At 44.8% G+C, this 17,260-nt stretch overlaps 1 protein-coding gene across 5 annotated transcripts in view; it reads left to right on the plus strand.

The window, feature by feature from the left end:
• The window catches only part of TRPS1 (transcriptional repressor GATA binding 1), a 209,752-nt gene that overhangs the window by 80,815 nt on the left and 111,677 nt on the right, over positions 1-17,260 (plus strand). For 3 of the 5 annotated variants that reach the window (XM_072151293.1, XM_072151292.1, XM_072151294.1), the window contains one exon: positions 9,189-10,303. In XM_072151293.1, coding sequence (XP_072007394.1) covers positions 9,189-10,303 — 1,115 coding nt within the window. The remainder of the gene's footprint in view (positions 1-9,188; positions 10,304-17,260) is intronic. The other 2 variants (XM_072151295.1, XM_072151296.1) reach the window with 1 other exon arrangement.

Consider the following 17,260-nt stretch of genomic DNA (forward strand, 5'->3'; position numbering starts at 1 on the left):
ATATTTTGTGGATTACACAGCAGGGTGGCGACAAAGTTAACAACTTTGATGTGGAATGCCCTGTAATAGCTCTTGGGCGGTGTGCCTTTTATCGCCTAGGCTCAGCAGTTTCAGCACCGCCTGCTGTCGCTTAGCGACGGCACTGCTGCTGTGCCTAGAGCTACCGACTGATGGCGCCATGCCCACGGATGGTAATTCGGAGGAGGAGGAGGTGGAGGAGGGGTGGGAGGAGGTATAGTAGGCCTTTGAGACCTGGACCGAGGTAGGCCCCGCAATTCTCTGCGTCGGCAGTATATGACCAGCCCCAGGGTCAGACTCGGTCCCAGCCTGCACCAAGTTAAGTGTAGTAGCGTTCTTATAAGTTTGGGATATGGCGGGTGAGGGGAATGTAAACAGATGCGCAAGAAGCGCATGATGCGCATGGAGCTGGCGCTCCGCTGCCAGGCGAGCTTTCGCCAATCCAAGCCCCTGTCTCTAGGCTACTCCCCAAACAGCACTTCTAAGAACCTTTTGTATAAGATCAAGTGTAGTAGCGTTCTTATAAGTTTAGGATATGCCGGGTGAGGGGAATGTAAACAGATGCGCAAGAAGCGCTGAAATAATATCCCTAAATGGTAAAAGTTTGCCAGTATATTTTGTGGATAACACAGCAGGGTGGCGACAAAGTTAACAACTTTGATGTGGAATCCATGAAAACAACCCAAATTTCTGCCTGACACACCTCGTTTGATAAAGGGACGATGTATGGAGGCAGCTATATGGACGGCTTTTGGAGGTAGCAATGGAGACAACGTGTGGAGGCTGCTATGGAGACAATTTAATTTGGATAGTGCCTGTATGTGGCAGTCCCAAACATTTTTCAAACCAGAGGAGCAGGTAGGTGGCCCTCCAGTAAAATGGAATAGATTGAGTGCCTGTATGTGGCAGTCCCAAAAATTTTTCAAACCAGAGGAGCAGGTAGGTGGCCCTCCAGTAAAATGGAATAGATTGAGTGCCTGTATGTGGCAGTCCCAAAAATGTTTTAAAATAGAGGACCGGGTAGGTGGCCCTGCAGTAAAATGGAATAGATTGAGTGCCTGTATGTGGCAGTCCCAAAAATTTTTCAAACCAGAGGAGCAGGTAGGTGGCCCTCCAGTAAAATGGAATAGATTGAGTGCCTGTATGTGGCAGTCCCAAAAATGTTTCAAACCAGAGGAGCAGGTAGGTGGCCCTGCAGTAAAATGGAATAGATTGAGTGCCTGTATGTGGCAGTCCCAAAAATTTTTCAAACCAGAGGAGCAGGTAGGTGGCCCTCCAGTAAAATGGAATAGATTGAGTGCCTGTATGTGGCACTCACAAAAATTGTTTCAAACAGAGGACCGGGTAGGTGGCCCTCCAGAAAAATTAAATGCATGAAGTACTATAGCAAGAGCCAGTGGGCCCTGTCAAAAAATAGCCATTTTCCTCTGCTTTACTGTACAAAGAGGAGGAGAAGGAGGAAAATGAGGAGGAGGAGGAGTGGATCAATTATTCAGGTTGAGCTTCCTTCACCTGGTGGAGATTGGAAATTCTGAGAAATCCAGCCTTTATTCATTTTAATAAGCGTCAGCCTGTCAGCGCTGTCAGTCGACAGGCGTGTACGCTTATCGGTGATGATGCCACCAGCTGCACTGAAAACCCGCTCGGACAAGACGCTAGCGGCAGGGCAGGCAAGAACCTCCAAGGCGTACAGCGGCAGTTCGGGCCACATGTCCAGCTTTGAAACCCAGTAGTTGTAGGGAGCTGTGTGATCATTTAGGACGATGGTATGGTCAGCTACGTACTCCCTCACCATCTTTCTGTAAAGATCAGCCCTACTCTGCCGAGACTGGGGACAGGTGACAGTGTCTTGCTGGGGTGACATAAAGCTGGCAAAAGCCTTGTAAAGCGTACCCTTGCCAGTGCTGGACAAGCTGCCTGCTCGCCTACTCTCCCTCGCTACTTGTCCCGCAGAACTACGCACTCTGCCGCTAGCGCTGTCAGAAGGGAAATACTGTTTCAGCTTGTGCACCAGGGCCTGCTGGTATTCATGCATTCTCACACTCCTTTCCTCTGCAGGGATGAGAGTGGGAAGATTTTGCTTGTACCGTGGGTCCAGGAGAGTGAACACCCAGTAATCGGTGCTGGAATAAATTCTTTGAACGCGAGGGTCACGGGATAGGCAGCCTAGCATGAAATCTGCCATATGCGCCAGAGTACCAACGCGTAAGAATTCACTCCCCTCACTGGCCTGACTGTCCATTTCCTCCTCCTCCAACTCCTCCAACTCCTCTTCTTCTGCCCATACACGCTGAACAGTGAAGGACTCAACAATGGTCCCCTCTTGTGTCTCGCCAACATTCTCCTCCTCTTCCTCCTCATCCTCCTCCACCTCCACCTCCTCCGATATGCGCTGAGAAACAGACCTGAGGGTGCTTTGGCTATCAACAAGGGAATATTCTTCCCCTGTCTCTTGTGACGAGCGCAAAGCTTCCGACTTCATGCTGACCAGAGAGTTTTTCAACAGGCCAAGCAGCGGGATGGTGAGGCTGATGATGGCGGCATCGCCACTGACCATCTGTGTTGACTCCTCAAAGTTACTCAGCACCTGACAGATATCAGACATCCACGTCCACTCCTCATTGTAGACTTGAGGAAGCTGACTGACCTGACTACCAGTTCTGGTGGAAGTTGACATCTGGCAGTCTACAATCGCTCTGCGCTGCTGGTAAACTCTGGATAACATGGTCAGTGTTGAATTCCACCTCGTGGGCACGTCGCACAACAGTCGGTGAGCGGGCAGTTGGAGGCGGCGCTGCGCTGCCCTGAGAGTGGCAGCATCTGTGCTGGACTTCCTGAAATGCGCACAGATGCGGCGCACCTTCGTGAGCAAATCAGACAGATTGGGGTATGTCTTGAGGAAACGCTGAACTATCAGATTTAACACATGGGCCAGGCATGGCACATGTGTCAGTCTGCCGAGTTGCAGAGCCGCCACCAGGTTACGGCCGTTGTCACACACAACCATTCCCGGCTTGAGGTTCAGCGGTGCCAGCCACAGATCAGTCTGCGCCGTGATGCCCTGTAATAGCTCTTGGGCGGTGTGCCTTTTGTCGCCTAGGCTCAGCAGTTTGAGCACCGCCTGCTGTCGCTTAGCGACGGCACTGCTGCTGTGCCTAGAGCTACCGACTGATGGCGCCGTGCCCACGGATGGTAGTTCGGAGGAGGAGGTGGAGGAGGGGTGGGAGGAGGAGGAGGCATAGTAGGCCTGAAACACCTGGACCGAGGTAGGCCCCGCAATCCTCGGCGTCCGCAGTATATGAGCAGCCCCAGGGTCAGACTCGGTCCCAGCCTCCACCAAGTTAACCCAATGTGCCGTCAGCGATATATAGTGGCCCTGCCCGGCAGCACTCGTCCACGTGTCCGTGGTCAGGTGGACCTTGTCAGAAACGGCGTTGGTCAGGGCACGGATGATGTTGTCTGACACGTGCTGGTGCAGGGCTGGGACGGCACATCGGGAAAAGTAGTGGCGGCTGGGGACCGAATACCGAGGGGCGGCCGCCGCCATGAGGTTGCGAAAGGCCTCGGTCTCTACTAGCCTATAGGGCAGCATCTCCAGGCTAAGCAATCTGGAGATGTGCACATTAAGGGCTTGGGCGTGCGGGTGGGTTGCACTATATTTGCGTTTCCGCTCCAGCGTCTGGGGTATGGAGAGCTGAACGCTGGTGGATGCTGTGGAGGATCGTGGAGGCGACGATGGGGTTTTTGTGGCAGGGTCCTGGGCAGGGGGCTGACTAGCAGCTGACACAGGGGAAGGAGCAGTGGTGTGCACGGCCGGAGGTGAACGGGCTTGTTGCCACTGAGTGGGGTGTTTAGCATTCATATGCCTGCGCATACTGGTGGTAGTTAAGCTAGTAGTGGTGGAACCCCTGCTGAGCCTGGTTTGGCAAATGTTGCACACCACAGTCCGTCGGTCATCCGGTGTTTCCTTAAAGAACCTCCAGACTTCTGAAGATCTAGCCCTCGCCGCAAGAGCCCTCGCCACGGGAGCTTCACTAGTTGACACATTTGGCGCTGATGCACCAGCTCTGGCCCTGCCTCTCCGTCTGGCCCCACCACTGCCTCTTCCAACCTGTTCTGGTCGAGGACTCTCCTCCGTCTCAGAAGCACTGTGTTCACCCGGCCTCTCAACCCAGCTTGGGTCTGTCACCTCATCATCCTCCGATCCCTCAGTCTGCTCCCCCCTCGGACTTCCTGCCCTGACAACAACTTCCCCACTGTCTGACAACCGTGTCTCCTCATCGTCGGACACCTCTTTACACACTTCCACTACGTCAAGAAGGTCATCATCACCCACAGACTGTGACTGGTGGAAAACCTGGGCATCGGAAAATTGCTCAGCAGCAACCGGACAAGTGGTTTGTGACTGTGGGAAGGGTCCAGAAAACAGTTCCTCAGAGTATGCCGGTTCAAATGCCAAATTTTCCTGGGAGGGGGCAGACTGGGGGGGAGGAGGCTGAGGTGCAGGAGCTGGAGGAGTGGCGATTTCGGTGACATGGGTGGACTGCGTGGAAGACTGACTGGTGGTGGACAAATTGCTCGAAGCATTGTCAGCAATCCACGACATCACCTGTTCGCACTGTTCTGGCCTCAACAGTGCTCTACCACGAGTCCCAGTAACTTCAGACATGAACCTAGGGAGTGTAGCTCTGCGGCGTTCCCCTGCTCCCTCATCAGCAGGTGGTGTCTCACCCCGCCCAGGACCACGGCCTCTGACCCCTGCAGTAGTTGGACGCCCACGTCCCCGCCCTCGTCCTCTACCCCTAGCCCTCGGGTTAAACATTTTTAAAATGAGAGTTATAACTTTATTTTTTTTTTAACTTTTTTTTGTTTTTTTTGTGTTTTTTGTTTTTCTTTATGTTTTTTGTTTTTTTTTGTGTTTTTAAAACCAAACAATGCTATCCTATTGCTATGGCTATTTTCTAGCCAAGTATCAAAGCACACTACTATGCCAGATGAGATGACACTGAGTTAGTGCCTAATTGAAATCCAACCCCTACTAAATTTTCCCACTTCGGTCTTTGCTATGGATATGTGCGTCACTAAGCGCAGAACACAGCGGTCGCAAGTCTCACTACAAATTGCTCAGAATTGGCTAGTACATGCACTGCAGAAAGTACAGCCACCAGCAGATCAACCAGAAATCAAATATATAGAACGCTACTGTAGGCGTAAGTAAGCTCTTTGTATTCTCCTATGGCTATTTTCTAGCCAAGTATCAAAGCACACTACTATGCCAGATGAGATGACACTGAGTTAGTGCCTAATTGAAATCCAACCCCTACTAAATTTTCCCACTTCGGTCTTTGCTATGGATATGTGCGTCACTAAGCGCAGAACACAGCGGTCGCAAGTCTCACTACAAATTGCTCAGAATTGGCTAGTACATGCACTGCAGAAAGTACAGCCACCAGCAGATCAACCAGAAATCAAATATATAGAACGCTACTGTAGGCGTAAGTAAGCTCTTTGTATTCTCCTATGGCTATTTTCTAGCCAAGTATCAAAGCACACTACTATGCCAGATGAGATGACACTGAGTTAGTGCCTAATTGAAATCCAACCCCTACTAAATTTTCCCACTTCGGTCTTTGCTATGGATATGTGCGTCACTAAGCGCAGAACACAGCGGTCGCAAGTCTCACTACAAATTGCTCAGAATTGGCTAGTACATGCACTGCAGAAAGTACAGCCACCAGCAGATCAACCAGAAATCAAATATATAGAACGCTACTGTAGGCGTAAGTAAGCTCTTTGTATTCTCCTATGGCTATTTTCTAGCCAAGTATCAAAGCACACTACTATGCCAGATGAGATGACACTGAGTTAGTGCCTAATTGAAATCCAACCCCTACTAAATTTTCCCACTTCGGTCTTTGCTATGGATATGTGCGTCACTAAGCGCAGAACACAGCGGTCGCAAGTCTCACTACAAATTGCTCAGAATTGGCTAGTACATGCACTGCAGAAAGTACAGCCACCAGCAGATCAACCAGAAATCAAATATATAGAACGCTACTGTAGGCGTAAGTAAGCTCTTTGTATTCTCCTATGGCTATTTTCTAGCCAAGTATCAAAGCACACTACTATGCCAGATGAGATGACACTGAGTTAGTGCCTAATTGAAATCCAACCCCTACTAAATTTTCCCACTTCGGTCTTTGCTATGGATATGTGTGCCACTAAGAGCTAAACACAACGGTAGCAAGTCTCACTACAAATTGCTCACAATTGGCTAGTACATGCACTGCAGAAAGTACAGCCACCAGCAGATCAACCAGAAATCAAATATATAGAACGCTACTGTAGGCGTAAGTAAGCTCTTTGTATTCTCCTATGGCTATTTTCTAGCCAAGTATCAAAGCACACTACTATGCCAGATGAGATGACACTGAGTTAGTGCCTAATTGAAATCCAACCCCTACTAAATTTTCCCACTTCGGTCTTTGCTATGGATATGTGTGCCACTAAGAGCTAAACACAACGGTAGCAAGTCCCCCTGCTAATTCCTCACAAAATGGTACTAGATGCAAATTAAAATAAAAAAAGTAGAACGTTATTGTAGCCCTAAGAAGGGCTGTTGGGTTCTTTGAGAATCACTCCTGCCTAACAGTAAGCTAATAGAACACCCTAACGCTTTCCCTGACCAGCAGCAGCTCTCTCCCTAGCGGCATCCAGACACAGAATGATCCGAGCAGCGCGGGCAGCGGCTAGTCTATCCCAGGGTCACCTGATCTGGCCAGCCAACCACTGCTATCGACGTGTAAGGGTACCACGTCATGCTGGGTGGAGTGCAGAGTCTCCTGGCTTGTGATTGGCTCTGTTTCTGGCCGCCAAAAAGCAAAACGGCGGGAGCTGCCATTTTCTCGAGCGGGCGAAGTATTCGTCCGATCAACGAGCAGTTTCGAGTACCCTAATGCTCGACCGAGCATCAAGCTCGGACGAGCATGTTCGCTCATCTCTACACATGACCCCTCGAGTCTTATCACAACTCACTTGGGCATTTCACTGTAAGATGTCCTCAGCCTTCATCTTATAGACTTCTCCGAGTGTTCGTCTCGCGGAGGAATGGAGACCTAACAATCTTTAGCAGGTACAGATTGCGCTTTTTGATCTGTAGAACACGAGAATTGCTCTTTTCATCTTCGTTCAGTTTGGGTGATTGTCACTAGAGCAGTCGAAAAACTTCTTAAGGGCATTGTCTACGGAATTCACAGCATCATAGGCAAATGGGATTATGAATGCCACCTTCCCCGGAGAAGAGCATTGATGTAATAATTGGGTGCCACCATCTTCAAAAATAATGAGTATAATTTGCCAAGTGGTTGAATTTTATGAGATGTTTTGCTGGCTCAATCCTGTCTCTGATATATATTTTTTTTGAAGCTTCGGAAATTGGAAATGTTCTGTTGAGAGGATTGTCTGAAGAATGACAGTCCGTCGGAGAGAGGAGCATTAGAGAAGGGTTATACAGGGTGTAATAAATCACTTGTAGAAGGAAGTCTTGAGATACCTGGTCTGCTTCTTACAAGAAAAAGTTTACGTGAACGTGACAGCTCAATAAGACACGGGCAGCCACGAGATTCAGACTATGTTAATGAAAATGTCGGTAGCGTTGCAAGACTTTGAGAGTCCACACGTAGGGTACTCCATGATCATATAAAATAATAAGCTGTCTGCACCTATTAATGGGGCCATTAGTGATTGCTGAAACTTGCTTTCTGCCTGTCTATATGGATATGCATGTAGTAACCTGTACTTCTTATTGTAATAGTCTATGGTTTATCCATACTTAATGTAGTCGTTATGTGGGCTGTACCACCAGGTGTAGTGGGGGGACAGAGACAGTATTGAACCAATGTAGGAAAACGGCCAGAGAGAACTGACTATACCAACAGTGCAAACTTATGGCAGCCATTAAAGGAAATATACCATTGGATTTCATGCATTATGAACCAAACATACCTTGAGAATGCTGTAGCTACATTGATGCAGAAACATATCTTGTTTAATCCCTGAACTCATTGGTTTTGTTGGAAAAAATTATTATAAAATTACGATAATGAGACTCCTGTGGCCACTCCGGGAATTCTCCCCTTACCCTAATTATGCACAGAGAACGCTGTAATCACTGTGTTGTGCTGGACAGACAGAAGTAATCAATTGGTGCACAAGACCCAAGCTGCTGTGAATGAGTTACCCAGCCCAGGTTGATTAGTCTGGACAATTCAGGCCGCTCTGTGTAATGTGTTTATGTAGGGCACTCAGCTTTTCCAAGGTCCTGAATTTTATAATTGATTTTTGAGCTAAACCACTTGGTTCAGGGATTAAACAAGATATGTTTGTGCATTGGTGTAGCTACAGCATTCTCAAGGTATGTTTTGTTCACAATGCATGAAAACAAATGGTAAATTTCCTTTAAATATTCCATGCAATGACCTGGTGAATTAATGTTTCTCGCAAATATTTATTTTTGGTCATTTTTATCACACTTTTGCGAAACATGCTGATGTCTTCATTGATAGAATTTTGGGACTAAATTATTTTCATATATTTGTGGGTGTTGAAAAAGCAGTGATTCAGACATTTGGATGACATTGAATGTATGGGATTGCTATTTTTTATTCTAAATTATAATACAGTAGACATTTTGGGATGTGAGTTTGCCTAATGGGGGTCATTTTTCATGATTTGTACTCCAGTTTTTCCCTCTTAGGCCATTTCAAGGCCAAGTGGGTTAGACGGTGCGGGCCATCAGACATATTGGGGTTTGGGACGCCCCAGCCCAACGCATTTAGTATAATCTGTGTTCATCCAGAATTCCTCAAGACACCGGAGCCTATTAGTACATCTGTTACATTGTACTTCTGTAGGGTAATATCAGGGTGCATGATTCACCCAGTTTTAAAAATTTTTCCCAATGTGTTTATTATTTTGATTGATTGATTCTTTATTTGTATATGTGTGTTCTAGCAAAGGAGTTGCAAGGGGTGATTTTTAATATTTTTATAATTACTTTTTTCACAACATCCTGTGGGTGCAAGATCCATATGATGTTACAGTAAAGAATCACAATTTTTTAAAACTTTTTTTAAAAAAAACCCTGTGTAACCCCTATCCTCCTTCTACAGGTGACATTCGGTGGGACCTTCATTGGCATCGGGCGTAAAACTCCAGACTGCCAAGGAAACACGAAGTACTTCCGCTGCAAGTTTTGCAACTTCACGTACATGGGCAACTCGTCAACGGAGCTGGAGCAGCACTTTCTAAAGACGCACCCTAACAAAATGAAAGTGACCTCTGATTCTGGTAAACCATCAGAGAAAAGCACCAATAAATCCAGCCCCGACCCACGTTCTTGTGAGCCTGGAGATATGGGAAAGTGGCAAGACAAAACCACTATTAAAGCAGCAGATGATATGCCAGTTGGATATTCAATGCCAATTAAGCCGGTAGAATCCTCCAGGCAGAATGGTACAGATGACACCAACTACTACTGGTGCAAGTTCTGTAGTTTCAGCTGTGAATCCTCCAGCAGTGTCAGACTTTTAGAACATCACAACAAACACCATGGGGGAGGGATGTCAGAAAGTCCTAATTGTGATCCTATTGACAAGGCCTACAGGGGAACAGTTATTAATCAAAATAAAATTGCCAAAAATACTGACGAACAGCTGACAGCAAAGCTAGAGAAAGGATTGGCTAAAAAGAAAGACCTTTCCATTAAACCAACTGAGGATTTAATAGTCACCAGCTACAATTGTCAGTTTTGTGACTTTAGGTACTCTAAAAGCCATAGCCCAGAAGTAATCTTGGTTGGGCCTCTCCTGCGCCATTATCAACACCACCACAATATTCACAAGTGTACTATTAAGCATTGCCCTTTTTGTCCCAGAGGCCTCTGCAGCCCTGAAAAGCATCATGGAGAAATTTCTTACCCGTTTGCTTGCAAAAAGAGTAATTGTTCTCACTGCGCGCTCTTGCTGTTGCACTTGACTGCTGGGGTAACAGGTAGCCCTCGAGTTAAACATCAGTGTGATCAATGCCCATTCTCCTCTCCTGATGTAGATGTGCTCCTGCTTCATTATGAGAATTCTCATGAAGGCCAGGCATCTGAGGTCAAGCAGGAACTGAATCACCAGCAAGCAACCGATGAACAGATGGCCGTCAAAGAAAGCAAAGAACACTCATGTACCAAATGTGACTTTATCACCGTGAGCGAAGAAGACCTTTCAAGACACTACAGGTAGGAGACAATACTTGACTATGTTTTGTATAGCATAGAGCCCAATATTTCTAGCCCAACTTAGTTGAGCCTTAAATTATGCATACAACAGTGTCTATTGCAGAATGGCCATCCATAGAACAGTGTTCCTCAACCACCAGGCCACAGCTCAGTGCACTGGCCCAGGAGAAGGATGAAGTTCTTGACTGAGGTGGTGGAGGTGGCTTGCCATGGCACTTCTCCTTAGTACCAGAGAGTTGTGGCATCATGAGTTTTGGGGAGCAAAAGAACCATGACCAATCATCTCCACCGTAGTAGTCAGCTGCTCTTCCTTCGGCAGCTCAGGCAGCCCTCCATGATGCCACCTCATCACTACTACCAACTCTAACCAACCACAACCCCTCCTCCTTTCTTCCAAGCCCCAGGCAAATCAAACATGTACGCTAATGGTCCCTGAGGCAGAAAAGGTTAAGAATGTCACCTTCCAAAATAATTTGGGGTAGTTGTCTTACTTTTATTTTATACATAGAATGACCACAACAGACCATATCTGTTAATTTCACAACACAATGTAATAACGTGGCTCTTGGGCTATCAGTTGGGTAGTCCTAGGCTTGACTAGACAACCTGAGAGTGCCCACTTAGAAGATAACCTAATTTGCTTATCAGGTCCTAAAGCTAATGCCAACCATTTCTCAGGAACTGTGGGGGGCTAGAGAACAAATTCCTAATGTCCTGGAAACAGAGAGGTTGCACCTAAAGGTCAAGGAGTTGGAGATGGTTTAAGCCTAACCGGTTTCCATGCCCTTATGGAGGTTGGAGAGAGATTTGATAACTGTAGGCCAAAAATTGGCTAAACTGATGAGAATATGTTAGAGTAGATCCAATAAGAACCCATTATGGTCAATGTTATAACAATTACGTTACAAACATGGTGTTCGCCCTACCAAAATCTTGTTTTTCTTCTTCCTTCTACCGACAATGAGGGAAACCAAAAGTTCTTGTAATGTATTTTTCTAGCACCTAATCATTTCTCTAGAACGATTATCTGTCTTTTCATCAAGAAATGATTAACTTGAAATTTAGTTTTCTTCTCTGAACCATTGTAAATCTTTTTTTTATCTGTTGATGCAATCTGAAGGAAAGCATTCAGCTCCGTTCATACAGAGATCACACATTTGCATGTGGTTTTCTGCATAATGCACGCTTCGTGTTTTGTTTCAACTTGTACAAACGTTATTTTATTTTCCAAAACAAAAATTCCCGCTTTCGGGTCTATTTGCCCATACACGCCCCCCTTTTGTGGGAGGGGGATTTTAATATGATCGAAAAAATAATTGTGAGCTCTGGTGATTTCATTTGGGTAACATCTCTATGGGGAAATCTTCGTCATAACCTAAAATAGCCGTAAATACAGAGAAACGTAAATATTGTATAGTAAAAAAAAATGAATTATTAATCCTATTATTCTATACATAAATTATAGATGAAAATGGAAAAACACAGGAAATAATGGATTGGAGCAAATGGCTTTTGTCATATTTAGAACCGATATCCTGCGACTAGCTTGTCACGTACATAAATTATTTCCTGGTAATCTGGAAATTTTAGAATCTTGAAGTGAGCAATAATTCTCCTTGATGTATGGGCAACATCTGGACCTTAATTACTTTAGTAAGAAAGTTCTGCTGCTCTGTAAATGGATGGATGTACAGCCTTATAATGACAATATTTTCTACAGGTTAGCGGGAAAAAAATTTGCTTAATATGTTTTGTGTCCTAAGGGCTCAATAACATGTCCAAATTAGAGAAACATATGGTAGGGTTATATACAGGCAGTCCCCGGGTTACGTACAAGATAGGTTCCGTAGGTTTGTTCTTAAGTTGAGTTTGTATGTAAGTTGAAATTGTATATTTTATCATTGTATCCCCAGCCAAATTTTTTTTGGTCTCTGTGACAATTGTATTTTAAAATTGTTGGGTTGTCATAAGAACCAGGATTAACTACAAAGCTTCATTACAGACGCCTGTGATAACTGTTACAGCTGATCGTTGTAGCCCGGGACTAAAGTACAGTAAATTACCAACATCCAGAGGTCCGTTTGTAACTGGGGCTCGTCTGTAAGTCGGGTGTTAAGTAGGGGAATGTCTGTACTATGGTGCCTATAGAATCTAGTACCATACAGTGGTCTCATACTAAAGATCTAGAGGGAAGCATGATGCCTTACAGAGGCTATAAAGAACACCGAAGTTTCTAGGGGACATACTCTACTGTATAGGGTCAATAGACATATATTTATATATTAAGGGCATAAAATATTTTCAGGTTAAATGTGACTGTGTAGGTCAAGGCTGACCAAGCTTTTCATCATCGGATGTGTACGTCTTGTATTAGATATTAAGCTGAGTCAGACTGTGTGCAACAAGCGGAGACAGACCTATCTCAGTCTGATCCCACAGACAGCACAATGGCACAGGATGGGAGTCCTTGTATCATATAGAAATATGATGCAAGGACTACCTGTCTGAACACAGCAGTGCACATTGGGAGAGATTCATTATGCCTTCTACTCCAGTTTTCATTTGCTTCTACACCAGGAAGCACATGAATCTCTCCCTCCTGACCAGTTTTTCAGGGATCTCCGACCCACACTCAACTTTGGGCGTTTTGGGGCGGAGACCGGGTGGGGCGTTTGGTGTAAACACCCAGTCCGCAACATTTACTATATTCCAGAGGAGACTATAGCAAAAATTTCTGCCACTTCAGATTTGGTCTACTTGGTCAAAAGTGGTGGAATTTGTGCCCGTCTCTACTAAGAAACCAGAGCAACAACATTCAAAATACCAGTCTTCCCAGAATTCCCCCATTATCTCCAACACTCCTATAGTATTGATGGAAGCAACAGGATGCGTGGCCAACCTGCCGATCAATTAATGACAACGGGACTCTCGCTTTCAAGATTGTTGGAGGTCCTAACCACCTGACCCACGCCAATCTCATTATTTGATAACAATCAAACAAGCCCTCTAGGTTACCCCACTATGAGACTTCTGTTCATGAATGCGAATAATAATGAACACAGATTATCAGGAGGTTTTTTTAGAAGTTTTAGAGCAAAACTGTTTTAGATTCTCATGGCAACCAATCAGAGCTCAACTTTCATTTTATAAACCCCTTATTGGTTGCCATAAGCAACTAGAACAGTTTTGTTCTCAGACACTTCTGATTAAACGACATCTACCACAATGGTGAAGGATTGTAAACCAAGCTCATGGACATATTGGTGTGTGCCCCCTCAGACAGGATCGGCTCTTCTTTAATCTTCTTTGAAGTGCTTGTTTTTAAGAAAAAAAAGACCATGAGGCTCATTTGCATAATTGTAAAAGCCTTTTTTTGGAACAACAAGGGCATAAGAAGTTAAAAGAAGAACGGATCCTGCCATAGGGGGCGCACACCAGCATGTCCGCGTGCTTGGTTAACAATCCCGCATCCTGGTGGTAGATTTTTAATCTCTTTGTGTGTGTAGTAAAATTTTCCTAGAATATGTTTGATAATGTACATTGCTTCAACATTTTAAACCTTTGGACCAAAAACATCAAAAAATTTACCAGCAACGTTAATGTTTCCCAGTAAAAAATCTCCGTAATCTCTCACAATTGGGTCGTGGAAATTCTGTCTAGACCTGCTGAAATCCGGCCTTGTTGATTCTGGAATTTTACAATAGGCCTTTTCTTTACGCTTGCGTTCCTTCCAGGTTAGAATATGGAAATGTTTCCTTTCACAGGAACATTGTAACGTTGGGATATTGCGATGACATAATCTGGAATACGTTCAGCCCGAGCAGTCGCGATGGTTCTTACATGGTTTCCAGTTTGCTCACCTGTCTCCCGCTTTGCACAGATTGATGGCTTGACATTTCACCTGCGCCGAGCTGGAAGTGTGTGTACCGTATTGATTCAAGAAAGCAGAACAGCAGTAAAACAAACAAATTCTACAGTTCCCTCACCACTGGCTACAAAGAAAGCATGGATGTGGGTTTAGTTACACTACTTAAGTGAAATCAGTCATTTCGCTCTCAGAATGAGTAGGAAAACATTACACGCTCACTCGATTCATTGTAGGAAGAGGTTGTTCTTATTTTTCTCAAACCTGTTTTTGGCACTATATATATATATCCTATATATTCAGTGTAGCTTTTTGTATGTCAGATTTATCATAGTGGCTTTGACTTCTTGATAAATGTGACATATGAAGTGCAGTGGAATTTGTAAAATTTTTGTAAAATGTTGTAAAATTGAAGGGTCAATTTTTCAGTGCAATTGATTGCCAAGTATTCCCTATGACAGGAGGTGGCTGGAGTGAATTTGTGCCTAAATTTGCAACTTTTAAGTCCTGCTTCATAAATCTGCACATCATCTACATCAAGATTCACTTAATTTTCGTAAGTAGGATAAGCAAGTGAAAAGTAGAGATGAGTGGGCTCAAACCCGTAAGAAGTCTGGGTTTGCCGTTTGGGCTCAACTCCCCACCAGTAGCACTCAAGATCGCTGCTGGCACCGATTGCGGGTGCTTAGAGCAAAGCCGCCAGCAAAACCAATATTCCTAGGAATGTCGCTCCCGGATAAGGATGTGGGGGTTCGGTTTTGGATACCTAAACCCAGGCCCAAACCAGACTTGGTGAGCCCGAACCTGAAAAAATCCAATCACCCCAAGAGGAGGGTGGAATTGTTTGGCTAATGTTGCAAAAAAAAAAAAAAGTTGCACATTTTTGCCCAAATCGGTAGTTCAGACAATTGTGAGACATTGGTATGGCAGAAAAAATGCGTAAATCAGTGGTAAATACCTCCCTCCTAGTTTTTCATTTCATATAAAAACTTTCCAGGAGATGGATGTAATAACATTTTTACACTAATAATAATAATTCATTGGGCTCACAATCTCATCAACCTACCAGTATGTTTTTGGAGTGTGGGAGGACCCGGAGGAAACCCACTACCCAGTTTGAAGTCAGATGCCATCTTGATCTCAATTTTTTTTTCATCCATCCTCTTTCATAGCTGCTTACCTAGAAGTGCCACAATTCTTTTGACACCGGACACTGCTGGAGGTTGATTTATGATCAATAGCTGTAATCTGGGAGGGGAGATGAAAAGGAAGTGACATCACCCGTTGGTTTAAGTTTGCCTTCCCTTTCAGACCAATGTCAGCAAAGGGGAAGTGCTGAGTGAGCAGGGGAGAGGGTGAAACAATTAAACTGCCTGTGAAGCTTAAACACGGAGCAACCTTTGGTCATTAGCATAATTCTGAAAGTTGATTTTAGAAGTAAGGAGCCATGGATAGAAAATATAAGAATATTACCACAGTCAATGTGCCTGGATCTATAAGTTGGTGTCCCTGGTTTATCATTCTTGATGGTTGTTCTATAGCAGTGGTGGCGAACCTATGGCACTGGTGCCAGAGGTGGCACTCGGAGCCCTTTTTGTGGGCACTCAGGCCATCACCAGAGAGGACTCCAGGTATCTTCCTGCAGTCCCAGACAGCCCAGGACTTGCTGTGCACTGAGGTAATTTAAAGTGACAGCGCTACCTGGGACTACTGGAGGAGTGGGAAGGTGTGGACAGATCTGGATGATTATTGTAGCTCCTGCTCTGGCCCTGACAATTCCTCCTCTGGAAGGGAAGCTACAATGATCACCCAAATTTCTACTATTTTCTGCTTTATTGGTGTCCTCAGGTGCCGGTATCAAGGAAAGCTGTGACAGAGAAGGGAGTCTAAATCACTAATTAAATTTCGGTGTTGGCACTTTGCGATAAATAAGCGGGTAGTTTGGGCACTCGGTCTCTAAAAGGTTCGCCATCACTGTTCTATAGAGTACTAAAAGTGCCTCGTAACGACGATCAGTAGGGGTGCCAGATGTTGGGCCTTGGCCAATCGATGCCGATCACCTATAGATGATCAATTTTAAAAAATCTTCCCTTACTTAGTAATTTTTTACCGATATTATAAGAAGTAGCTGCATGAAAAAAAATCAAAAATAAATCAAAAAGCAACTGAAAGAACAAAGTTTCCTCTATGGGAACTTTTTGTGTAAATATATAGAATTTTCTATTTTTGAGCATTATTTGATGGTCTGAGGCCAACTGTACTGTCATATTGATCCAGCTCTCTAAATGACGACTTCCTCTGTGTGTAGGTGACAATTAGACTCGTGCTGAGTTGTTTGATGGCAGAAAAATGCTGAGACTTTGGCATTTCGGGTAAATTTGATAAAGAGGTTCAACATCTGTGACTGAAGTTATTGAAGGGTTGATGTGGGCACTGGGGGATTTCTTGGCTTTTGTGGGCTATGAGACTTCTTCATGATGCTTCACTTCGTTAGATGTATTCTGCACTTTGCATTTGCGGTTGAATTTGAAAGCGTTGTTACAAGGGAAAAACCCAATAGATTCTGTTTCCAGTGCAGATCGAGATGATGCGAGTACCAGAAAATGATGACAATGAAGATCTGCTTCCTGTAGCTTATTACATAAGGCAGATCACTACTTCTGAGATACAGTGTGAATATTCCAAGAGGGTCATTTGTAAGGCCGAAAGAGCTTGGTGTCCAATGTGGGTGTGAATAGAGTATGAAGCCAAATTTATCAATCACAACTTTTTTACAAATTTGCAAAAATTTTCACCGTTTTGTGAAGATGAGTGAGATGAGATGGAACATTCTGTACTAAACAATATAGAGTAAGATCTCAAGAGAGACTCAAAGGGATATTCCAATGATGTCAAGTTATCCCCAATCCACACAATGGGGCAGATTTACTTACCCGTCCCTGTGCGATCCCCGAGGTGTGTTGTCCGATGAGGATGAACAGCTGCCGCAATTCACTTAGATCGTGCACCCGATATCCTGCATGTGTCATTTCCCCGCTCAGGTCCGCCCAAGTTTACCATCTTCTTCCTGGTGCATGTAAGTGCATGGCTTG

This window comes from Engystomops pustulosus, chromosome 5, assembly GCF_040894005.1.
Source record: "Engystomops pustulosus chromosome 5, aEngPut4.maternal, whole genome shotgun sequence".
Lineage (NCBI taxonomy): Eukaryota > Metazoa > Chordata > Amphibia > Anura > Leptodactylidae > Engystomops > Engystomops pustulosus.